Source organism: Channa argus, chromosome 7 (genome assembly GCF_033026475.1).
Source record: "Channa argus isolate prfri chromosome 7, Channa argus male v1.0, whole genome shotgun sequence".
Taxonomy (NCBI): domain Eukaryota; kingdom Metazoa; phylum Chordata; class Actinopteri; order Anabantiformes; family Channidae; genus Channa; species Channa argus.
Genome location: NC_090203.1, coordinates 24,126,636 through 24,153,014, shown reverse-complemented (window position 1 = coordinate 24,153,014; position 26,379 = coordinate 24,126,636). Strand labels below are relative to the sequence as shown.

Below are 26,379 nucleotides of genomic sequence, written 5' to 3'. Positions count from 1 at the left end.
CAACCTACCCCCTGACTTAGACCAACTTGCCCATAACCAGGTGCAAACAAAGGCACAGGAATATTTTTTTTTGTTTTTTAGAGAGGTCGTGATTTATTTTGTCAGGTTGGAGACAACCTAAAATATCATAATAGATACTTTTTCTTCTCTCTCATTTTTCCTCACGTAAAAGGTCCGTAAAGTAAAAACTGGCTCATCTTACACCCACTGTCCCCTACTGCAACATAACAAAGATCTCTCTTTTAAAAATGTTTTTTTTGCATTTAAAATTTAAATTTTCTTAGAAACATACAAACTAAACTATCACAAATACCTGACTAAGTAGGACTTAGTACCTCTTAAAGATAAAACACAAATGTAGACATCCTGAACTCTGAGTATGCTGACAAGCCAGTGGCTTAAAGCCCAGTGGATCTCAGTTCATCTCATTTACTTAATTGTTGGTCAGTGTGGGCTAAGTGGCCAAAAAGGCCTGTCACTCCATCTCCAAGTTCCTGACAGCACATTGAAATGAGGGAAAAAAGCTTATGTGGGCTTACAACATCTAGAGTGATACAAGTGCGCACGCATGCACGAACGCACACACACACACACACACACGTCTAGCAGTGGCAGTAAAATGGGCTCTAGTTTTAGTGGGTTTTGCCTTTTGACTGCAGAGCATTTTCCTCTCTGGTTTTTCCTTCTGAAAGCCTGCAGCAAAGTTGGACTGAACAAAATAGACACGAGGTGGGAGCAAGAGAGTAAATGATGTAGTAAGCAGAAGGAGAGAGGGAGAGCTTAAATATAATGCAGCATCAGAACATGAAAAATAGTGGGATAAAATGACTAAGGGGTAGAGAAGAGGGAGACAGAAAGAAGAGGGGAGTGAGGGGGGGACGATGGACAGGATGGATGGGGGAAAAAAAGGTTGGGGTGTTTGTCATGCCGAGGATGTAGGAGGCTAGCTGCAGACAGAGGGGCTGGGCCATTGAGATGCTACTGTGTGTTGCAGTAGGAATAATTAGCATGGTAGCCATGACAGTCTCACAAAATAATAGAATGTGGGGGAAGGGACGGCAACACGAGGAAGGAGAGGAGTTGCCTTTTCCTCCATTTCTGGCAAAAGGCGCTGAGGAAAGCTAATTGTGGAGTAACAGTCTGCAAAAGAGCTGTGAAACAGGCTGTCGTCTGCACGGGTGGAGACAGGTTGCAGGGAGGAGTGCAAGCTGAGAAAGCCCCATTATTGGATCACTTACAATTATTTGCTGATATTCCCGTTTCACAGGTGTATGTGGACAAGACAAACAGCTGTGTGGTTTAAGCGAAGTGCTCAAATGTGAGCAATGCAATATGCTCACAGCGCTGACAAGGTGATATGTTTAACAGGAATAGTGTTACTAGTGTTCATGCTCTCACTTTAGCATGTTAGCATGCTAGCATCAGATAAGCGAAACACTCATCAGATCATAATGCTAGAGAATGAGCTAAGGGATCAGTAATTCATCCTCTGAGCATCACATATGAATATTGAATTTAATGGCAATTCAATCGACAGTCAAAATCAAAGGTTCTCTGGTAATGGTTAGAGTTGGATTGGAAGAGGGTCAGGTTAAGCATCATAAGACATGAATGGTTGGGTTACCGCTACTTGCCTTCGATCAACTGCTTTGCACATATTGATTTTGCATAAGAAAACAACCACAGGGGCTAGTTTTATGAAGGGAATTTAATAAAACTTCACTCTTTCGCGCCAACCCACAACACCACTTTCCCCTTATGCAGAACCCCTTTTCAGCACCTCTCATGGGGGAATAAGGGACTGTCAATTATTTCTTTAAAAAACACTGAAGTTAAGGGGTTTTGTTGTTTCTATTACCTCTACAACTGCTGCTGCCAGTGATGTTGGTGAATGTGGTCAGTGTGTCAGCTTGCAGCTTGTCAAGGCGCACGTGACCCACAGCTTCCCACCCAGCCTCAGCCTCAGCTAAAGCCTTGACCAGATAACTGAACTGAATATATAAACTGTCACTGAGGCCTCAAAGTCACTAAAAACTTTCATTTTTTACAATTATTTGATTAATCACTAAACCTACATATTGTCACAGATCTGCCATCCATTAGACATTCAGTAGGGACTAGAATGTATTCAGTATGAAGCAGTTAACCAACTGGAGTCATCATTTACATGAATTTCTGATATCACAAATGTTCTCATTCACTTAATTTCAAGACTGAAATTAAAAGATTCACATCAAATGTCATGCTTGTTTGAAGCTGGAAACAGGAAGTGGTTAGTGCAGTACAAACACTGAAGGGAATGGCAAACAACCAGCTTGATTCTATCAGAAATGAGAACAAAAAGCGTCATTCTTGGTAGCAACTGCAGCCAACACATCTACAGCTCAAACAGAATCAGCAGGAACTAATGGAAACTCTTGACAAACAACAGTCAGGCCCAGAGACCTTGTGCTGCCTTACAGGGAGGTTGCAAGAAGTGGGTTAGCATCAGGCATGTACATGATTTAAAACCTTTTCTCACCAGCCATTTTTGGAGTTACACAGTAGATGGAGATGCTGCACACCAACTGTACCCCATCAACCAATTAACTGACAAAGGATACACAAAATATTCCAAAAGGCACACACACAAAAAAAACAAAGCTACGTGTGCAACAACCAAAAGCTGTTATAAAAATTACTAAAATGATACATGTGATGAGCAAAATAGAAAGAGAAAAGGAAATCCCAAAAAAAAAGGACACCCACATTACCACAGCTGATGACACAAAAGAATTTAAAAAGAAACTAATCACAAATTGTTGAAAAATGAACAATTACTCACACAAAGACCAAAAGTAGACACGCGCACACACACACAAAACAATCACAACAGAGATAATAATAATAATAATAATAATAATAATAATAATAAACACCCCATTTACCAAAACGTTTAATACTAGCTAATGAACAAATGATTCCCAAGGGACAGAAATGACCAAAGATATGCCCAAAAAGAGGCACCTGATGACCAAAGGAGGACACTAATTTTGATCGTTTTTAGTCTCTTTGGAAAAATATTCAGTTAAAATGACTGCAAAAACATAAATTTAATTAGTCTCTTTTACTCAGATGGGTGGGGGCATAATAATAATAATAATAATAATAATAATAATAATAATAATAATAATAATCTGGATCAAGCTACTAATTTCTTCCAGCATAAAGACTGACATTCCTGACACTGTTCAGCCTTACAGCCTCTTCACACTCACACAGCTGTCTGACTTTATCGAACACACAACTCTGTAGGACAAAAAGAATCATACATGCTCTTCTAGAAGCACTAAAATCCATTTTAGCAGTGTACCCCACACTTTGTCCTGGCCTATAGCTTCGCTTCCAGGTCGTGCAGGCAGCAGGAAGAACAGTATGCCGCTTCCTATGACTTTAAGAAAACCATTGGCGGCACCCATGCTGTTACCAGGGTAACTAGTGAACAAACTGCTTCCGAGGCAATTTCCAGTCTAATAATATCTAATCTCACTGAATGAAAATTCCTCACAATGACACTGCCCCTTTTCCCCTTAAAGAAACTGAGACACATTTGGGTCACTGGGATCCGGCTGTGATTTTTAAAGACATTGCGATTGTGTCTCTTACACACACACACACACACACACACACACACACACACACACACACAGACAAACACACACATGCAAGCACACAAATACACCGCTGTCTCACTGTGTCCAGCTGCAGCCAAAACGCAAGGGAAGTGTTTTCTTTAACATACTGTAGCTGCAAGTCTTGTCAAAATCTTCTTTTTGTTGTGCACATTATTGAATTGCTATGCAGCACCTTCTCCACAAGGCCTGGTAACCATGGAGACACCAATGACTAATCTAATGGCCTTTGTTAAAATATGCTATTGTGAGTGTTCACGTTAAATAGGAAGAGTGAAGGTGAAGGGTGATGGTGGTGATGGTGATGCTGAGGGGGGGTTGCATGCAGGTGACCATCGCTGTGAAATGATGATAAATAGATATCAGCTGATAGCTTGATGCACAGGTTAGCACAGTGCTGCCCTTCCTGGGTGCAATTTCATCCAGTCTGCTTCTAGGTGCAGCATGAATTAAGATGCCCCACTGGCAAATCCTTTGCCTTGGCATTCCTATAATAACCTTTTTTCTGCAGCATGGCTTTGGCATGTCGAGACAGAGAGAGGGAAGGAGGAGGGAAAGAGGGAGAGAGGGAGGATCTGTTGATATGTAATGACAATGACGCCCTTTGGGAAGGAAAAAAAAAAAAAGAAAAACAGCTGATGCATTCACATAAAACCCCACAAAAACACACCGTCTCTGACACCTTTTAAGCACAGCGAAGTCAAGGGAGGTTGTTGGACTTACCATTTCGGGATTTAGCCGTGCTAAAATGGCGAAGGTGGACAGTCTGTCACACACGCATTTGGTTCGGTATGAGTCGACTAGCACGGCTTTGCAGCCCCTGGCAGACCAGGATCCCAGCAGAGACGAGCTGCACGGGAGAAAACACACACACACGCCCGCGCGCGCGCACACACACACACACACACACACACAAAACGCACAGAGATGCACACACAGACACACAAGAAGCGGTGCAGTGAATATAAAGACAGCCCCGGCAAAATGACAAAAAAAAAAAAAAAAAAAAGAAGAAGAAAGCGGTTAAAATCCCACTGCGTTACACCGGCTATTTAGTCCACTTTACGTCTCCGCCGTAGCAGGCGAAGGCGCAGAGAGCGAAGTGAGCGCGGTGGTGAGGAGGCTGTGAGGCGGCGTGCTGCAGGTCTCCGGCTGGATACATTACACCAGCGCACTGCATACACCGAGAGCAGCAGCATCTTACTACAACAACTACTACTACTATTATTATTATTATTATTATTATTATTATTATTATTGTTATTATTATTATTATGCAAAAGTTAAATTCGGGAGTTGACGATATTTAACATATGGAATAGAACTACAACTACAACTAATTTATAATTACTTCTTATTATTATAATTAGTAGTAGTAGTAATAGTAGTAGTATTTATTATTAGTGTTACTACAAGTGGTATTTTACCCTAATTTGAACGTAATACTACCCTTTCAACAAAGTGAAGAGCTACAGATTGTGATTAGACACTGCTGACTGTTGGGAACCGCTTCCTGCTAAATGCACTGATTTAGAGCACTGTTACTAATTTGTGTGTGTATATTGATATTATGGGCCAATTTGAACAGTTACCAAAGCCAAAGCTTGCTAACCCCCACTCCGCATGCCTACAGTAGTTTCCATGGTATCTATCAATCAATCACACCTGGATGCAGCTTTGCAGCAGATGAAAACCCTGTGTTTCTGCAGCAATTTTAAAGTCATTAATTACACCTAATAATGGCTTTGTTTCATTTAGTTTCAGGCTCTGGTAATGTGGCTTCATAATTATTATTCATTACCATTGTGATTTGCTGTGGCAGCAAAAGTAATGCTGAAAAATAAATACATAACACAGAAATCTTAATTTGGAATACAATTCTGTGGAGCATCTGTGACTGGAAAGACGTTTTAGAAATTTCCACAAGCCCTTAGAAATACTGTAATGTCTGCTTGTGCTACTATAAATTGTTATGAGAAATCTGTTGTGATTGTGATTCCATGGGAGCTCATGACTCCTAAAAATAGTGATTTTTAAAGGTTAAGGTTCAAAATTGTAATTATTGTCAACAAATCACACAAAGACCAAAACCAAGCATGTATTGGTTCAACTCACTGTAAGTCTGTAAATCCAGAACCAGGTTATAACTTGCTCTATGCTGCAAATGTCCATTGTTGTTCAAAAAGTGTTTGAAACACACTGAGTCACACTGTGGCACTGCACACACTGTTTTTTCTTTCCCCTAACTGAACTCAGATTGAAAAGTTTGTTCAACGTTTCATGAGTTTTGAAAAAGTAAAACTCTGTTAACTGAACTGAGAACATTTAGTCATTTTATTACAGTCTGATTTGCTTCAATTTCTTAGTTTAAACAATCAGTTCTTTGTGTGACAGGAAGAACATCCAGATGGTGAAGTCACTTTGTACTTTTAGAATGTAATATTGAAATAAAGACATGCAGCTTCCATCATGAATGGGTTCTTTAGACTACAAAGAAGATGATTCTGAAGAGTTGTGGGAAGTCTGGTTATTTTTTTAAAAAAAATTATAAAAAGTTGAATTTACTCAACTTCCACTTAAAGCTTTAATACGCAACTTAAGGCAAAATTATGCTTCTCTGTCAATACGCAAACATCAATACAGACCTAAATAGAAAAGGGAATTATTGGTAACCGTAGTTCAACACATTGTGCGGACATGCATTTGTAGTAGGGAGGTGGGATTGAAAACTAAAGGAAACAAAAACAAAGGCAGTTCTTCTTGTCTCCATTAAACAAGTTAGCGTGGTAATTTGTTTATGCTGGGGTCATTTTACTTTCCACCCTCTGTTTAATTCTAAATCTTCAGTATAGACTGGTTTGCAAGGTGCAACACTGCGACAAATGCAGCTAATGTGCAACGGAACCACATATGTGAATGTCTCAGGACGAAACCCATATTGTGTACGTGCAGAAGTATAATTTCAGGCCTGAAGCTAGTGCTAAATTTCGTTTCTCTCTGCTCCACCCAGCTCTCCCTCTCCCTGCTCTGCAACGCTCTGCTACCCTTCAACATGCACAGCCCTTCAGGTAGTTGTCATTATGAAATTACAGTAAAGCAGCCACTGGTTTGACAGCATCCATCTCCCTCATTACGAAAACATTTGGAACATGTTCCTGGTAAACAATTAGTTTGATTCAGCCATACCATTTTCTGAAAAGAAAATAATAATACAAAATAAAATTAAATAAAAAAATAGTCAGTCATTTGCTATGTTCCACTTTGGACACAGAAAATTATAGTTTGACATATAGTTTGTAGCTGCAGGGTTGAGCAATTTGACACCTCTGCCAATTAGACAGCAAAACTCAATTTGTTTGAACTGCTGACAGACTGGCCCTTAACAACTCTGTCTCAGTGCAAAGAACATTTCAGCCAAGAATCTCAAACTGATAGAAAAGCAACCATGAGTTATGAATTAACAACCTGCAGCAACAGGTGACAGGCTCCAGTTTTCCTCACAAAATTGTACAGTCATTTGATTGACTTGAATGTACATCGACATGATTGAGCAGCATGCAGGTTTTGACTCTAACTTGTACTTTGACCATGGATTCCAAATTAATTTGTCAGGCACTGACAATAGCGGGCATTTAAAATGTCAATCATGATGGTGCTTTTTAGTTGGAAAGAAGCTATAAAGTGAATCACTCTGACATCAAATACATAAATAAAACAGAAGCAACGAGCCAATTATTTATGCAAATCTTTGTGCTGTGTAGGTTTGGATAACAGAACCTCATATTTTGATGCATTTGTGATCTGAAATTACACTGAAGCCAGAAGGAGCGAGAAGATCAGGGTCCTGTAGTGCAGAGCTTTTTGCATAGATTGGTATTCTATGATTGCTGTGATCACTTGTTTAACTCTTAGTTTAAGTGATTTTGAGTGATGGTAAATGTCAAAATATTACCTGACAATTCAACCCATTGAAATTATTCTTTAACACAAAGTGTGCAAAAAGTAAAAATCAGGTGAATTTACATCATCATATCCAGATTATCTCTGCGTCTTACTTAAGGCTTTATACTCACAGCATATTAGGACTTAAAACTAAAGACTAAAGATCATCTTCTTTATATTTCCTTAAAAGCATCATTACTGAAGACAATCTTGGAAAACAAATTAAATAATTTTTTTAACTGGTAAAGAAAGTTTATAGAGGGTTTTGTTTCTTAAAAGCAACCTTCACAAAGAGCACAAATTATGAGGAGTAAGATTAAATCTTTCATTTGAAAAATTCATTTACACATGCACTGTCAGTGGACCGGACCCACTGAAAGCAATTGGGGATTCTGTATCTTGCCAAAGGGTTTTTCAGCATGTAACCAGGATAAACTAGGAGTCAAACCAGTACAACTACCAACTGAGCCACTGTATGCATTCAACAATAATAGTATTTTTATACCTGTCTTAATAAAAAACTGTAATTAAAGCTTTTTTTGATAAAAATTGTTTTATTTTTTAATAAAAATAAAACTTTAATAACATGTATATTTTTATTTCCTCGTATGATACTTAATGCCCTTCAAATGAGACTGAAAGGGAGTAGGCTGAAGCCAAAAGCTTATTTATATACTTGCCCCTTTATGTGAAAAGGTGCTGGTAAAAGTACTCGTAGCAAGTTTTGCATGAATTCTCATTTACTGTAATTTCATATATACAAATACCACAGCACAGTAAGCAGTAAGTAGCAACTGTAATACCTGAACACTAAAACCTTTAGCAGACTGTACTTGCACACCGCTCTTCGTTGACCATGCGCGAAGTGTCCCTGGGAAAGACAGTGACTCCCCAACAGTCCATTACCATGCCCATCCCTGGCTGTGCAGCGCCAGTCTGAAGAAATTGGGGAGGGTTGCGTCAGGAAGGGCATCCGCCAAAAACTGTGCCAAATCAACATGCGGACAAATGATCTGCTGTTGCGACCCTGAACTCGCAGGATAAGACAAAAGGGCAAAAAACTATAACAGAGGAGGGTACACCGATTTCATTTGGCATGCTAGTTCTGGCTAGCGATGCATATTGTACTGTAGCATCATTGTTTTCCGAATTTCCGCAAAGCTCTCCTCTATATAATGTTCCAAACATGTTTCATGTTATAGAGAATGTGAAGACACGAGAAGCATAAAAAAAGATTGATATTGGTTATGAGTGTGGTACTGTAACTGTGTAATGTAATGTAATGTAGTTAGGAGTAATTACTTTCAATGCTTTGCAATAAGTAATAAAATCTCTTATTTTTGAGAAGTAAATAAACAATTTAACATCTATGAAGAACAAAGTGTAATGAATTATTATCAAGTGTTGATCTAATTACTGTCAAATCAAACCCTTATTTCCAGGAAGGTCTCTGGGCAATAATTATGATTTAACAGCCCCATTATTGAATATGAGCAAAAAATCCCAAAGTGCTATTTTGGTCATTTGCTTGAGTTGCTTATAGACAAAGTAGCATCTATGGGACTGGGATGACTGAGAATCAGTTCTGCTAATCTTTATCATACTGAAATAAAGAAACAAAAGACAGCAAACAAAATCCAAACCAAATGCACCGAACATGTGATATTTCCCTCCAAACCTGAAGTATTGTTTCATTAGGAATCTCAAAAGAAAACATAGGTGGACGGCTTGGCAGAGATCTGCTGGAGGCTGCAAAGGCCACAGCCTGATCTAAATCAAATTCATAGTCATCAAACCGTTCACTAAACAGCAAGACGTGTGAAGACTCAGAAATGTGTGTTTTTAATGTGTGAGTGTGTCTGTATGTATGACCAGCAGGTGACTCAGTGTTGACACTAGCACATCGCCTTAAGAGAAATCCAATATATTATGACAGGTCAGTTTCTCTGTATGACTCGATGGAGCCAGTCTGTTAGCCACACAGTGGACTGCCTGCAGACAGTCCTGCCCCACCGTATAATTGGCTAATTTAGGTGCTGGTGCAGCAGCCCTGCACGGATGAATGTTTTCTGCCAAGAACAGGCCACGTGCATGAAAAGCAGTCTACCAGCACAGAGGAAATGTATTAACATGGACTCAGAGAGCTTCAGAGAGGAGGATTTCAGGATGATGTGCACTGATCCAGTTACATGATCATGAATAATTACAAGGTTTACAAAGGACAAAGCTGTGTCTTTGTTTTTTTTCAGTTTAGATGGTAGAACATTCAGAAGAGTTGCGTTTGTGGACAAGTACAGATATGTGGGGTTAATAAAGTCGGAGATTTCATTCAGGGTCAGCCCGTCTGTTCTTGTTTATTGGAACTTGTTAAAATCCTGGCAGCTGCATTTTGTACTAACTGTAGATTAACAATAGGTTTATTGGAAGAGGCAGAAAAAATGAGTAGCAGTACAGAATGCAGAATGGGAAATCTGTCAAGTTGCATCATGGAAATGTTAAGATCCAGGGTTTTGGAAAATTGATGCATATATTAAAGATTTAAAGTACATGTCAGCTGTTGTTTTGATTTTCATGGTTCCTTTTAAAATCTGTCGCAGATCCCCAATTTTGTGGACGTACTAAACATTTTAACAAGTGGGCGATATCTCCCTAGATCTTAAAGGAGACCTTCACTGATATTTAACTTTCTTTATTTGGTGCTAGTGGGTATAACATGTAAATAAATGTTCCTCTGTTTTCCCTATATCAAAATACCTATCAACTTCTAGCTGAAATATGCCTCCAGATAAAAAAACTTAGACGAACATTCACTTCAGATTATGACATCTCGTCGCTCCTACTATGGAGTTTTTCAAAATAAATTCAGATTAAGTCATCTGGAAAAGTCCTGGAAAAACAGTTTGAGCATGATTACCAACTGCTTCAGGTGATGTCATCTGGAGTTTTAAAATATGTTTTATATAGGGAAATCAGAACAAAGTTTATAGCATTAACGTACATTCACACTCTAAAAGTTGTTGAAGTTTCCATTTAAAAGATCATCTTATTTATTTGGTTTGTCAGTTTGCAGCTAATTTTATACTGTCTCTTGGACTGATTTGGGTTATGAAGCTATTAGACCATTACTTAATATCAGCTTATGCATTACCAACTGTAAGAGCCAACCAAGGGTTTCCTCAGTTTTAGTTTTAGTTTTATGTAATATGTATTGTGTATTGTGAACTGATGATGTTATTAGTGACATCATATAGCTTTGATAGTTGCCTTTGTAGTTTACCTTTTAAGTTTGTTGTCCGGTTCTCAAGGAAACAACGGATAGCGTTGATTTTGTTACAAGAGGGTTCAGTTCAGATCAGCTACTGAAGGGTGCAGACGTGACATGGTAGCTGGAGCAGAGGTGGTGGCTACAAGGTGGTGTGGACCACAACAAGGTAGAAGAAAAAGGTTCAGTGTGTAGCTGTGGAGGCACACAGTTTCTTACAGAGTTCTGTGAGTTCAGCCATGAGTTCGCCTGTTTGAGAAATGTGCTGGTGAGATTACTGTACTTAAACTTGTATGTAAATTTTTTTCATCATTAGCTAAGTTGAGAAGCAAGTACAATAAATGTTCAATGTTCTTCATACAACGATCTCCGTAGTGAAGTATTTGCTGGAGCATCAGATTCGAGTAAGACCACCTCTACAGTAGTAAGAAACCTTCTCTACACGGGCTAAACACTACTCAGCAAATAATGGAGGGAGAAGTTGATCCAGATAGCGTGGAGAAACTACAGGCAAAGCCAAGTCTCAAGGCCATGGAGAATGCTTTGCTAAATCTGATGGACAAAAGGAAGGCAAACTTGGACCAGCTGGCGAAACAAAAGACCAAGATACGCTGTTTCATGGCCGAGGACTGCTACGAGGTGGTGGAAACCAAACTGTTGCCAGAGTTCTAGCAACTTTTGGCGAGTTTTGTATCATAAATACCTCACTCAAACAAGCATACGATGAGCTTAAGCTCGAAGAGGAAATGACTACCGATCAGCAAGGCTGGTAACTAGCCAAAGTTAAATACACTCAGAAGACTTGGTGATGTTGCACGTTGGTTAACAGCGGCACATCAACGTCTTGAGGAAGCACATAAGGCAAATGAAACTGTTGATCCTGAGGACAGTGTGTCTGTGGCATCCTCAAAGAGATCTAGGATCTCCAGAACAGGTTCTGTAGCATCTTCAGCTTCAAAGGCGTGCCTTGAGGTGGAACTAGAAAGAGCTAATCTACTAACGAGGACGAAAGCAATAAGGCAAAAACCCTCTCTAGAGCAGCAAGAACCTAAGCTCAAGGCAGAGAGGGAGCAGCAAGAAGTGAGGATTAGAACAGAGAAAGAAGAATTGGAAATGAACGCTGCTCTTGCAGCTGCTAACGCCCGAAGCCAGGTCTAAAGGAAACACGCAGGCCTGGAAACCAAGACATATGAGTAAGTGCTGTCAGGAGGAGGTAAACTGTCAGTTCTGCTCAGGGACACACCCTACTTCGGCAGTCCCTGGATGGTGATGGACCGGCAGTGTTCAACGGTTTTGTGAACAGCAGACGTAATCAAAACTTGGATGACAGGTCTGAGAGAACCTAGGGCATCTTTGCCATAATTCCCATCAACAAAGTAATTACAGACATATGACTGTTGATTGGAACTAATATTGCCAAGGCGATGGAACCAGAGGAAGTAATTCCTAGTGTCAACAATGGGCCTTATGCAGTCAGAACCATACTGGGTTAAACAGTCAATGGGCCACTGAAAGAGAGTGGTTGCAACAAAACCAGGAATTAAATAACGCAAGTTGCATAAAATTGTATATCAGTTGCCAAGCTGAAGGACCTGTGGAGGAGGAGTATGAGATGTCTAAGGCAGATCTTCTGTCACAAAATCCTCATTGCTATCTGCGGTTCGGACCACGCTACGCTTTTGACCTGACTGCCTGCTGCCTTGGTTTTGTGAGTAACGACTAAGGATTATGAGAATTGTTGTCGACCCATGAAGAATCCAGATAATCACGAACTCTTGCAACCACGTCTTTTAGAAGAGGAGGATATACCACGTTATGTCTGTGCTCTGATTATGCCACGCACACATTTGTTTTACAAAGTCATGTAATTATCTGTCTACCACTTTTCAAGCAGCCCAGTGCTAAGAGGTTTTGGAGTATTTTTGGGATTGTATTACTTTTGCTGTTATTTCACTAACAAGGAATTTGGAGTTCTTTTTACGTTAGGGATTGGAGATTCACCACAGCTACATAGGAGACCGATGAACTCACTCACCACCATGCCTGCCTCTGTGTTACAGACCCAGACCACTATATTTTCCCCCAGTGGCCATCATCCACCTACCTTTTCTTCAAGTTGCTCATCCTCACTGCATCTCAAGTACATCTACTCTACCAGGACCATACTCCACTCTTCCTCATAAGCACCCTTGCTTCTCCTCTAGACTCAGCTCGTCTCCCCACTCACTCTAGTAAGGGTTGGTTTTGTGTTCAGATAGCATCTATGCTCAAACAACTCACTAATCAGTCTGCTCTAGTTACTCAACCCACAGCACCTCCACAGACTTCTGCCATAGCTCCCCCAATAGCTACTGCCTCTAACTTTGAGAGGGAACCCAATATTCCACCTCCTGAACATAGCTATGGCGGGGAGCCCAGAACCTGTCGGGCCTTCCTTACGCAGTGTGAGATCTTTTTCCGCCTACAACCTTCATCCTTCCCGTCAGAACAGCCAAAAGTGGCTTATGTCCTGGCTCTACTCACAGGCCGTGCCCAACTCTGGGGAACAGCTGCGTGAGCTCAACAAGAAGCTTGTTGCTCATCCTTCAAGTCTTTTGGAGCGGAACTCTCACGCATGTTTGATCCTGATAGTCCAGAGCTGGAGGCCGCACTCAGCCTGTCCAGCCTGGCTCAGGACACGAACCCAATCATTGACTTTCGCATCTTGGCCGCAGACAGTGAGTGAAACGATGCTGCGCTTTATGACACCTACAGAGATATGACAGATCGGCTTAAAGGCACATTACCACAGCAGCCCAAACCCAGGTCCCTCCAGGACCTCATTGAAGCAGCTACCCGCCTTGATAACCGTCATAGGGAACGCTTCCTGGAGAAGGCCCATGTTCATCACCATGCTTCTCGTGCCTCTCAGTTCAAAACCCCAGCGTTGTACACCCCTCAGCTTATACTTCAGGACATCCATGAGCGGATAGGCAATAGTGGTCGCAACCATGTCTTGTCTACCTTGCTTCAGAGGTACTAGATACCAAATGCAATCTCAGCAATCAGAAAGTTTCTATCCAGGTGCGAACCTGTCGAAGATTACATGGAGCAACCGGGTGGCAACAAATGGCTCCTCCCACATAGTAAAGTCTTACCTGATAAGCCACCATTTACTAGAGCAGGTGTCGATTGCTTTGGTCCCTTTAATATTAAACTGGGAAGAACAACTCAAAAAGATATGGTGTCATATTCATATGCATGGTTGCCAGAGCTGTTCACATAGAGGTGGCAGCATCATTGGACAGGGATTCATTCATTAATGCACTTCAGCGCTTTATTGCAATAGGTCAGGTTTTAGAAATACGCTCAGATAATTGAACACACTTTGTTAGTGTCTGAGGGAGAGCTCAAAAGGTCTGTAATGGAATGTGTCCAATTAGAAAATACGCTGATTCAGCAGGTGGATGTTTAATCCCCCATCTGCTTCTCATTATGGAGGGGTATGGGAGCGTTTAATACCATCCATTAGAAAGGTACTCGGAACTACACTGAAAGATCAACATTTGGATGAAAAAGGTCTGCAGACTGCTCTGTGAGGTGGAAGACATTTTAAATGCTCGGCCAATAACTACACCTTCCGAAGATCCAAATGACTTGAAGACTTTGACACCAAATCCCGTACATGAAAATAAGTCCAGTATATGGCAGGTCTCTTTTGGAAATTATGGTCTAAAGAGTACCTGACTGCAAAGGCAGCAAAAATGGACACGTGCAAACCGCAATTTTGCTCCTGGGGACATTGTATCGATTGTTGATGAGTCAGCACCTCGTAACTCCTGGGTGATTGGTAGGATCATCCACACAATAAAGGATGAGTGAGGTCTAGTGCTTCAGGTTCATATCAAGAGATGGACCACAGAGTTCGATAGACCCATAACCAAGGTCTTTCTTCTCCAGGAATCAGAGTGAGACAGTGGTAAAGACTGATCTCCTACGGTGTGTTAAGTGCTGGTAACCTCTGGCACCAGAAGATAGTCATATGATGTTTGTGGGTTATTGTGGGTTGTGGGTAATTTAGTAATTGTTTCCAACATTAAATGTTTTTAATATTGGAGCACAATTAGGACCCGGGTATGTATGAGCCAACCAAGGGTTTCCTCAGTTTTAGTTTTTGTTTTATGTAGTGTGTATTGTGAACTGTACTGTATTATTCGTTGTGTTATGTTTCTGAAAACGGATGATGTTATTAGTGATATCATATAGCTTTGATGGTTGCCTTTGTAGTTTACCTTTTAGGTTTGTTGTCCAGTTCTCAAGGAAACAATGGATTTTGTTACAAGAGGGTTCATTTCAGCTCAGCTACTTAAGGGTGCAGACCCGACATGGTAGCTGGAGCAGAGGAACTGAGTACAAGGTGGTGTGGACCGCAACAAGGTAGAAGAAAAGGGTTTAGTGTGTAGCTGTGGAGGCACACGATTTCTTCACGGTGAGTTCAGTAAGTTCAGCCATACTTTGAGAAACTTGTTTAATGAAGTCATGTTTGTGAGATTACTGTACTTCGATGTAAAGTTGATCCGTCATCAGCAAAGTTGAGAAGCAAGTACAATAAATATTCAATGTTCGTCATACAACGTTCTCCAGAGTGAATTATTTGCTGGAGCGTCAGATTCGAGTAAGACCACCTCTACACCACCTCTACCTGCCAGTAGGGACAGCACAGTGGTTGGTTTGCACATTGTCTTGCACATTGTTATGAGCTACAACTCTTTTACATTTGTTGAACTACCTGTACTAGAAAAATACTATATCACTTTTAAATATTATCACCAACCGCCACACTAGCTAGCTATCATATTTACTACGGCCACTACATGTCACCAAGTTACAAAATGTATTGAGACTAAACCTATATGCCTACTGGTAGACAGTGTATGGTCTATCGAACCATAGCTATAGACATGATAAAAACTCATAGGACAACATGATAAGTTTAATCAACTGGTCTCACCTATTATACACTACCTACTACTACCAACAACGACCTACAGCCTGGTACAAATAGCGAGTAGAGCAGAGTTGAGTTTAGTTAGTACCACAAAAAAACACTCTAAAAGTTTTTTCCTTGACCAGTTACAGAGATGAGTTAACAGCTCATTTTAGTCATTACCACAAGCTTTTACCCACAGCAATTAACAGTAAGTAAGAAAAAGCACACATAAAAAAAAACACTTATCATTTAGTGTCTTGCCCATAGAAACTTTGACATGTAGCTAGGAGGAGCTGGGGTTTAAAACTACTGACCCTACAGGTTGGTACCTGACTGCTCTACTAACAGAGCCTTAGACACTGTTCACACCTTAACTGAACTAAAAGTAGATGGAGGCTTAAGCTTTGATACATCAGAGGATACATCACTAGGTACAAGCTAATACACCTGAATTGAGGTGGAAAACATACAGAAATGGGAATTATTACACAGTTCCATGCATCGATTAAGTTCGGTCTAATACGGAGTCATGTTTGATTAAACAGCTGGTAGTTTGGCTCGGTTACTATATTAAGGAAGTACACGTGTGATAATGTTGGTTGCGTGTAGTTTTTATGTAATTTATCTTGTACCTTAACATTTACCTAAAGTTGTTTTCCCTAAACCAACGCTGTATTTGTATGTATATGAAGTTGGACCTACGGCATCAAACGGCGATGACAAAAGGTACCTGTAGCATCAATATAATACACCAAAGGACGTAAAAAAAATGACGCTGTGGGATGACAACGTGTTGTCACAGTGGACTGTTTGCAGTTTGCTTCCTGTAATCTGGCAGTTTCTATTCACACAAACTTGTAAACAAACATGCCCCCTTACCTTCTGAACTTCACCCCCTCTGCTCTAATTGTAGTCTAGTAATTGATGGAAACTCAAGTCCAGTATGGTCAGCTCCAGCATCTCTAATGAAATGAGGCAGCTCCATAACATCAGCACCGACTGTGTAAACTAACTAAGACAGCAAGGCTGATTTGTATGATCAAAAGCAAGGCTGTTTAGTGGTTGTAATTGCACGCCGCCTGTAGTGACAGTTCAAAGTAGTAGTGGTAAGTAGTATTTGTTTTCCATACGTACACACAACCACAGCAAAACTACATGTATGAAGTACAGCCACACATCTGCAAAACATCATTTGTGTGAAGTTCCTGGGACAGGGTTGGTTTAATCACATACTCTTTTACACTGAACTGTCACCAAGCAGACTGGTGTCAAACCTCATTAACTCCAAGTATTTATAGTGCATCAGGTAAGAAGACATAGTGTAAACAAAACACAGCAGTAATGTCAATGTGAGTGTAACACGCAACAAGCTGCTGATGGCCTTATTGATTTCAGAAGATTGAAGCAAGTGAAGGCTTTGGCTGCTTCATAGTTCTTATCAACATGACAAGGACGCCTCCTCACAGTCCAATTTCTCTCCCTAATATTAACTCATTAATCATAGCTCCTGTCCAAGATGGATTTAATTTTGCATATGACATGTTTCCCGACAGCCACCCACCCCATTCCACTACACCTAAGCCCCGTGAGATTAGATTCTTTGTCCTCCTTGTTTCTGTCATTGTCGACCCTACTATGTTGTCTCTCATGGTAGTTGGTGGGCGATGTAGTCTGGGAGGTAACAAACAGCATGCTATATCCAACAGCTTTTACTATATGTGCTTGTGACAATCATTTTAATTAAACCTGCTTTAAACACAGTTTGTTCTGTTACCAAATGCCACCTACAAAGTAGTATGTAAATTACTGTGTGACTAAGACTTGAATTACATGGCACCAAAAATACTGTGATGTCGGGCAGATAATATTATCAGGGTGAAAACCACCAGGAGTAAAATTGCATGAACTACGTTTAATTTCATCAGTACAAGTCTCAAGCCTCACTCGTCATTCTGCTGCTCCAAATTCGTTTTTAATAGTAATACTGTAATACTTTATATTCACTAATGAATTTTAATCACTTCTAGTTTTTCACATCTATTATGTATCTTCTTTTATTATACCCTGTGTAGATTTAAAAAAGTTAAAGATGAATTGTCCCTAATTTATCAGCCTGTGTAGAAAAGGTAAATCTGTTATAAAAGAACTATGGAGCAACAATGACTATCAGTTTAGGAAACTACTATTACTACTTTGTGTTTTTGTCCTTTCGGATTATCTCGTGAGTTCAGGGTCGCCACAGCGGATCATTGTCCGCATGTTGATTTGGCACAGTTTTTACGCCGGATGCCCTTCCTGACACAACCCTCCCATATTTCTACCGGGCTTGGACCGGCACTGCACAGTTGGGGATGGGAAAGGGCAGCTGGGGGTTCAGTGTCTTGCCCAGAGACACTTTGAGATATATAGCTGGGACTGGGGATCGAACCACTGACCCTGTGGTCCTTGGACGACTGTGGCCGCCCCTACTACTACTACTACTACTACTACTACTACTAGTGCAACATTGTGAACAAATGGAACTGGGAATTGAACCACCAACCCCGTGATGAGTGAACAACCTGCTCTACCGTTTGAGCCACAACCACCTGTGTTTTAGGTTAAAATTAGTTGATTTCTGAAATCATATCTAGAGTATAACAAATAAAGAAACCAAAAGGGCAACAAGCTTGACATAGTAGTTTAATATATAGAAATGTTTTTTTGTTATTTAATATGATTCTTTCTGATATTTTTAATGTATGTTTAAATTTTTGCTTTTTAAAAGTGACATGTTTGTCTATTGTATTTTTTTGTCCCAATATGGGAGAATCAGTCAGTGTTAACTAGCTGTTCTCTGATTGGTCCAGTCTAAGAGTAGATTGACTCCAATCAAGCAGATCACATCCACCTGAATGATGAGTGTGTTTGTGTCTCTATATTGTTGCCTGTTATACATTGTGTTGCTCAGTTACTTGGTGAAGATCTGCTAGTTCCAAATGTTTTCTTGTTACATGTGCTGATGTCAGTGCAGCGTGAGGAGCTTCAGGTCACATTACATACATTATTATGTTAGGTTAATTGGAGACTGAGCATATGTATAATTATTTTTTTTTTCTTTTCATTCAACAAAGAGTAGTGTGTCGTGGCTGGACGACATCTTGAAAGTTGACCAACTGTGTGACGCTGTAAGCAAGGATTTTGAAGAAAAAAAAATTGTAAGATGAAAGTTAGTAAAAATAAAACTGCGTTATTTATCAGTTGCTTCATTTGAGAAATGCACCAAAATTTCAAACGAGTGTAAAAAACAAAACAAACAAAAAATAATAATTAACTGATAAATAATTTAGACAATTTATGTATGTTTTTATGGCTGTGTGGACTAGATGGTGCATACCTGAAGTGAACCCTGATGGGATCCACCGGTATCTATAGTTTTGAATCAGGATCATACACAAATTTAGAAGTAATATTTGGGTTTGGTGGGGGGGAGAACTGTTGGCACATGAGCCGTATTAGAGTAACGCAGCACGAACTCAACTATGTCAGGCTCGGCAACAGGAAGCTGATCCACACTCTCCTGTAAATATTGTTGAAAGTTTCTCTTTTATATTTTGAAGGCAGAGCCTCATTTCTTCAGTTTCTCAATATTTACTTTTTTATCAATGTCTTTTCCCCAAACCATTTGTCTCTGCTTCACTCTATCTTGCTCCAGGTCTATGTGTGCTAAGCCAAACTTCTTTTACGCTTTAAATCAGGCAATGAATGTTCTGCTCTTTGTCTCTGTAACAGTGTGTGTGCACCCATCTAAATGCAAATGTCTGAAGCTGCGTTGCAATAAGGCTGCATGTGTTTGCCTCTTTCTGATGCTCTCTCTCCTCGCTTTATGCTCACGTTGTTCAACATGCCTGCACTATGTTCTTGTCTTCAACAAATAAGGCACTAAAGAGAAAGGAACAATATAGTTGTGCATTGGATCTGGCCAGAGAAGCAGTCAAATTGAATTGATGTAAATGTACTTTAAACTGTTTCTTTTATCCTTTTCATTGTCCTTGCATAGTACTAACAGTCTCTGTCTTTCTGACTCTTTACTCCACTCTGGTGTACGTGTTGATATGCGTGGGCTGGGAGGGGGAGGAAAGCTGTGAGCGACACTTTTAATTTTCCACATGCTGCATCAGTGTTGTAGCAATGATAGCACCGGGTTGCATCGCCCCAGACAAGAGCTGCTGAGCTGTCCAACACATCCGGCATCTTTCACTGGGGAGCGACACACTGACTTTGTCAAGATTAAAAACACTGTGCCCAGCCTTGAAATGTTCAGAGGGAATATGGTGTTTCTAAAATGCTCACTTGAAGTTCAGGGACCTCTCATGTGTGACTGTACATTCAGGTTTGCACGTGTTGGTGCCTTTTGTAACTAGAATAAGTGAAAACCACTTAGTGTCAGCTAAGCTTGATAGAATGATACAAATTGTTTGCTAGTCTGAGGAAAATTGTGTGATATACTGAAATGATGATGGGCAGCAGGGTGGGAGAGTTGTTAGGACTGCCGCCTCACAGCTAGAAGGTCCCTGGTTTGAATTCACTTGCTGGGTATGGCCTCCGGTTTCCTTTCACAGTGCAAAGACATGCATGTTAGGTTAACTGGAGACCCGTCCTGGGTGTACACCACCTATCACCCAATGAGCCCTGGGATAGGCTCCGGCATGGTATAAGTGGTTATAAGATAATGGATGATACTAAGAGTGACCACTGCCCATTTTAGCTTAGGAAATGACTTTTTGGTACGGCACTGGCAAAGAACGCACTAGGAGCTAAAGTTATCAAAGTTACCAAGTTATATCAAATAAACATGCTCAAACAATTTCTTTTTTCTTGTGCATCAGTCCATCACCTATTCAATAAAATAGCCTTTATAAAACTCACATTACCTTGACAAAGCTGAACAACACATCTCTTCTGCAAGCAATGTAAGAGCATGTATTTCCAGTTCCAATGTCCTGTTAGGGGGTTTAGCAGTTTTAAACCATTGCAGAAGAAGAGGGCACAACGAGAGAAGGGTCCACACAAATCTGATGTTTCAAAACTCTTTTTGTTCGGTGTAAAATTGATTCGTTTTATTAGGCTCCTGAATGGTTCTTATTGCATCTCGAGTATGCTGGAGGGGTGATGCTCTTTGTAGGCTAACCTGGAAGTTAGAATCTTACTGTTTCCCTGGAGAAAAGGGACATGGGAGTTTTACGTTGACATTTGAAATTTTATGTCTTCTACAATAAACCTCCCCCCGATGACATTTGGTGTCCTCGACAACCGCTGTAGTCTCATTTAGCCACTTGTTGCCCACAGTCTTGTTTAAGTCATGTAAAAGCTACAATAGTGTGAGTAGGATATTAAGAAAAAAAAAAAAAAAACGTGGTAACTACAAACCTTAGTTCCAGCTTTTAACCAAAAACCCATGGTGATATGGTGCTACAGAGGTGGATCAACTTTTAAAGTGCAATGTCAGGCATTTTCTGTTATTTTCTATTGCATGAACCTGGACTAAATCAACAGTGTAAGCAATCTTACCTGTCACTCTCATCCCACGATATACAGGTCTGGTTAGTGGTGCCCTAATGGATGGAGAAAAACCACATGATCACTGTGAGCACAGAGCCAATAAAATAAAATCATGTCATAATAGCTTGATATCTGGGATGCTTTAAAGCAAAAGTTAACTCGACACTCACGTTGTAAAGGTGAGAGAACTCTACTACAACTGGAGCAGAGAGGGAGGCGGGGGTGGGCTTTATTGTCAGAGACAAAACCTTAGAGTTGAGGACTGTGCTGTTCCTAAAGGATAAAGGGGGAAAAAAAAGTTTAGTTCTGTAGAATCTTACAAGACAAAGGGTCTATTTTTGAGGAAACAGAACCACCAAATGTGATCCACCCAGTGCACTGGAGCCCTGTCAAGCACACTTTGGCATTTCACCAGCAAGTCATCAGATTTTCAGTTTGTACTGCTGTGCTGTTCTGCTATACAATGATCTACAGCATAACCATCTGCAGTGTAATGCAACAATGTTGTGGACTTGAAGGTGTGTTTGGATTGATTCCCATTTAGGTATAAAACTACTAACAAGGTTTTGTTGAGTATTGGAAACAATGATTCATGTCAATATAATTGATACCAAAAACACAGGAGTCACTGGCTGGTATGATAATGCTACCAAATAATTAGACAAAATATTTTATATTTTGCCTAATTTACTTCAAAACACTAACCTGCTATAACATAACTGACAAATGTACTGATATATGGTGAGATATCAAACACAAAGCAAACAAAAAAGTAATATTTGAAGATCCTTTAAGTTTTACCGAACATTTATTTAAGCATATGGTTTTAGCATTTTTGAAAATAGTTTTTAATCATGGCATGTTCATCTCCCTTAATGTTGCAGTTCTAATTTTGGACAGGGACAATTATTATTGGATAAAGGCCAGATTTTGCGGTATTGTCCTAAAAGTGCAGCAGTGTTTTTTTCAGGATTTGTCTTTGTATTAATTCAGTGCCCGTTATTTGAAAACATGACTGCTGCTGACAATCTGCTCTCTGTTCTGTTGGCCAGATTTAATTAATGGCAGCATGCTTCATCTTTGTTTACCCAGTTTTGGAAAGTCCCAAAGGAGTTAGCAGTAAAAAATGTGTACAAAGTACAGTAACGTATAATTATGACATGACAGTGCACATCACTTCATATAGACTGAAGATAAAACCGATAAAATACCTTCTTCCATCAAAGTGGCTGTAAAGAAAGGCTCACATTTATTACAGAGCTGATGAGAAAAAGTCATAATGTTTTTGTCTGCATGATCACATGCAAGACTGACTCATTTTGGGCACCAAGATAGCAGTGTGGCCCTAGATTTGCATCAGCACCAGCAGCTCTCCTTCCACTGTGGTGCACAATGAGTCACCTGCAATACAAAATTGAGGGAGTTGAGACTAGAAAAAAAAAACTCAGTCTGCTACAAGGGGGAAAAAAATAAAAAAAATTAAAAAAAGAGTTCACTGCATCATGGATATTTGATCACATCAAAATTGAGCCCTAAAGATCCACAGTCATGTTGGCAGCTCTGTAGTAACCTATACAGTTAAAAGTATCAACGTCTAGCTCATAATGAAAATGCAAAGTCTTCACTTGATGATGGCACCAATTGATTATTAGACTGACTGTAGTGCCAGTTAACAGAGGTTTCACTGAACACATCAATGACTGCTGGAATCATCACAGTAATTATTATTGCTCTGGAGATCTTGATAGTCTCAATACTGTATTTAAATATGCATCCAATTATTATATCAACTTAAAGGTAGCAAGATGAAAGGTCAGAGGCTCAAAAAGTTTACAGCATTTTGTACAAATTAATATTATGTTTCAAGATTTTACTGAGCGCGTGACTGTATCAGAATTTCATCTATCTAATAGAAGTTGAGTTTGATTTTGGTCAGGGAAGGAATGAACAAAAACTCATGCCAATTAATTTTTTTTAGTTTTAGTTTGAGTTTAGTTTGGGTTCGGATGGAAATTTAGAAATTCATACTTAGATTTGGATTTGGACTCGGTTGAGCTTTAAACAGTGACCATGAGATCAGGATGACATAAACCATAATTGCCCAATCACTAACATCTGACAGACAATCACAGCAAACAAAGTTTAATCTTTCCTGCTAAACCAAAGGATTTTTTTCTAGCATTTCAAGCAATCAACATTGTTTTGTATTTTTTTTTTCCTCTCCAATAGCTTATCTTATAACATTTTGCAGCATTTTACTTTACGTTCTCCCTGCCTGCTTAGTATGCATTGCAATTTCTGTTTTTCATAGGTACTATCAATCATATGGAATAGGACAATCAGAAAAAAGTGAATTGCTACAGGAAGTTCTAACATTGAAAGCTTTCAGTTTGCCTAACATGTTCAACAGCCCATGCTTCGCTTTGCGGTTCTTACATCATCACTGTATCCTCTCTGCACAATCACACGCTCACCATTTGTAAAGACAATCAGTCAACTTAAACGTTTGTGTCATCTAGTCTCTTGCCTCAAACTCAACTCATTTCTTCCTCCAAAGGGAATGGGATGCAAAAAAAAGGAGAGGAGAAAAGGTTGAAAAGAAAAACAAGTGAAAAGGAGATGAGTAACAAAGCAAAGAGTCTGAAAATATTTGGAAAGACTGGAGAGACTGACGATCTGTGTTTCGTTTCCCTGTTTGTCATCAATTCATTATGTGCTCTTACCACATTATCATAATGAGAGCTCCCAGCTGTAGATAACAGGCTCACAAAAGTGTGCACACAATTCCTATATAGTGTGCACACAAACACACATGTTGGTGAACATTCTCAGTCATCCAGGTTTGCTTATAAGAAGATTGAATCATTTCAAGTGGACATCTTTCTTCTTGGTAGAAACATTTCAATAATTATCAAAGCAGCTTCTTCAGTCTGAATAAAAGTGGCTAGGGAACCCAGTTATATCCTACAGAGAAGGCCTTTGTTCCACCCTGGCTTGAATAGGCTCAACAAGGTGGATGGTGGGGGATCAACTACTCTGAACGATAAAACAGGGAACCAAGTATTAAGTCTGTTTTCTTATATAAGGTAGTTTTTATACCGAGCCCAGTAACCCAGATGTTGAGGTGAACCGTAAAATTCAGTTTGTTACATTCATGTACATTAAATTATCAAATTCATTGGCTTCCCTGCCTAAAACCCAGATCTTTAAATTCCCCCAATACTGATGGAGCTTCATGAGCTTCACAGAAGAAGGCTGTGTTAACAACCAACAAGGCTACAGTTGCAGTTAAGAAGGCAGTTGGAAGTCTTACCTCTGCAGAGCCAGAATGCTGCCCAGGTTTCTGTACAGAACAATGCCAGTTACAAATGTTGAGGAGTCGTCAGAATCTGTGGAGATGAAGAGAGGCGCACACACACAAGTCAGAGTGTTTGTAAAGACTGAATGGTTCTGTCTCTGTAGTACAAAGACCTGCTACCGAGGAAAATGCATGTCGGCCATGCTGCCTCTACTCCTCCAGCCCCCAAGAGCTCATTACAATGAGGCTGGCCTACATGACCAGTCATCTATGAACACTTACAGTCGCTTTACAGTCTCTCTCTGACACACACACTAACAGTTTTCCTGAAAACTGATATTATTTTGCCTTTTCTAAAGGAACCACAACATGTTCTTTATTTCTTTTTGAATCGGCCTGTACACATTTTTATTTATGAGAAGAATTGAGAATCTCTGGGCTGACAAGTGGTTTGAACTAGATTTTTTTAAGCCAGTATTGATTGATTGATGTATCGACAGTTTATAGGAGTATGTACAATGTACAGTTAAGAGTGGACGTTTACAGTGTGTATAGAAAGGAAACTCAATAAGTGATTTAATCTTGCTTTTTTAATTTACAAAAATATTACAAAAACCACCATTTCATACAAAGTAAAACACTAATCTAAATTAATCTAAAATATAAAACTGAGAATAAGTGATTGCACAAAGGTTAACCCCCTTTAAGGTAACTCACTTTAATCATCAGTGGTGCAGTGAATGTGTAGTATGAATGCACCTGGATCAGGAAAGTCCAATTTATGGTAAATCAGTTTCCTGGCCAAAGCTACACCATAAAGACAAAAGAGCATCCCAGCTTTTCAATATCCAGGGATGGATACAAGAACATTTCCTAATCATTGCATATTTCTTGGAGTCCAGTTAAATCCATTATTAGGAAATGGAAGAAATATAGCACATGCATAAATCCGAGTGACTGCGTAAGAAGGAGCCTTCTGAAGGTGTTACACTGTATCAACTAGCCACGATCACAGGTCTAATATTTTAGGCGTGTAAAATGTGCGGGTAAGCTCCCCATGTTACAGCTGGAGGACAACAAAGTAGTGCCAGCAGGGGAAGAAATTTGTCTGAACTTCGCTCCTGGACCACACAAAGGCACAGACAGGTCTGAAGTGAGGAGATGTCTTTTTTTTCCAGCTACAGTATCAAAGTCAGAGAAGAGAAAAAAAACAAAACAAATAAACAAACAAACAAAGAAAATATTCCATCTGTCAGGCCATTTGAGGACATCCAGCTCTTCTGGTCCAGCACACTATATGGCAGCCTGACAACAGGCAGCAGCATGCCAGGCAGCACGCAGAGGCAACAGCTGAGCTCCCATGGGCATCAAGGGGGAACCAAGCAAGGTGTGTGTGTGTGTGTGTGTGTGTGTGTAAGTGGGAAGAAGTTAGTACTATGTGCCCTCGTCATCCACTCTTTGGCTGGCCCATTCAATATGCTCAGCCAGATTGTCTGAGCCCAACGAGAGGTAGCCTGGAGGGAATGTATCCAGTGATTTAGGAAATTCTGTGTTTGTGTGGGAGAACTAAAACAATTTATAGCCAAGTATCTGTCCATATAAATCTGTTGGTCTGATGTATGTGCTGCATATTTGTTAGCATATATCAGAGTGTGAATTTGCACATGAATGTGGTCTTACAGGGGCTTCTACACTC

At 40.0% G+C, this 26,379-nt stretch overlaps 1 protein-coding gene across 11 annotated transcripts in view; it reads right to left on the bottom strand.

Annotated features, from left to right (window-relative positions):
• The window catches only part of adgrb1a (adhesion G protein-coupled receptor B1a), a 153,911-nt gene that overhangs the window by 35,205 nt on the left and 92,327 nt on the right, over nt 1-26,379 (bottom strand). For all 11 annotated transcript variants that reach the window (XM_067511024.1, XM_067511017.1, XM_067511027.1 and 8 more), the window contains 4 exons: nt 24,699-24,774; nt 21,556-21,658; nt 21,395-21,438; nt 4,395-4,521 (listed from right to left, as the gene is read on the bottom strand). In XM_067511024.1, the coding sequence (XP_067367125.1) occupies nt 4,395-4,521; nt 21,395-21,438; nt 21,556-21,658; nt 24,699-24,774 (350 nt within the window). The remainder of the gene's footprint in view (nt 1-4,394; nt 4,522-21,394; nt 21,439-21,555; nt 21,659-24,698; nt 24,775-26,379) is intronic.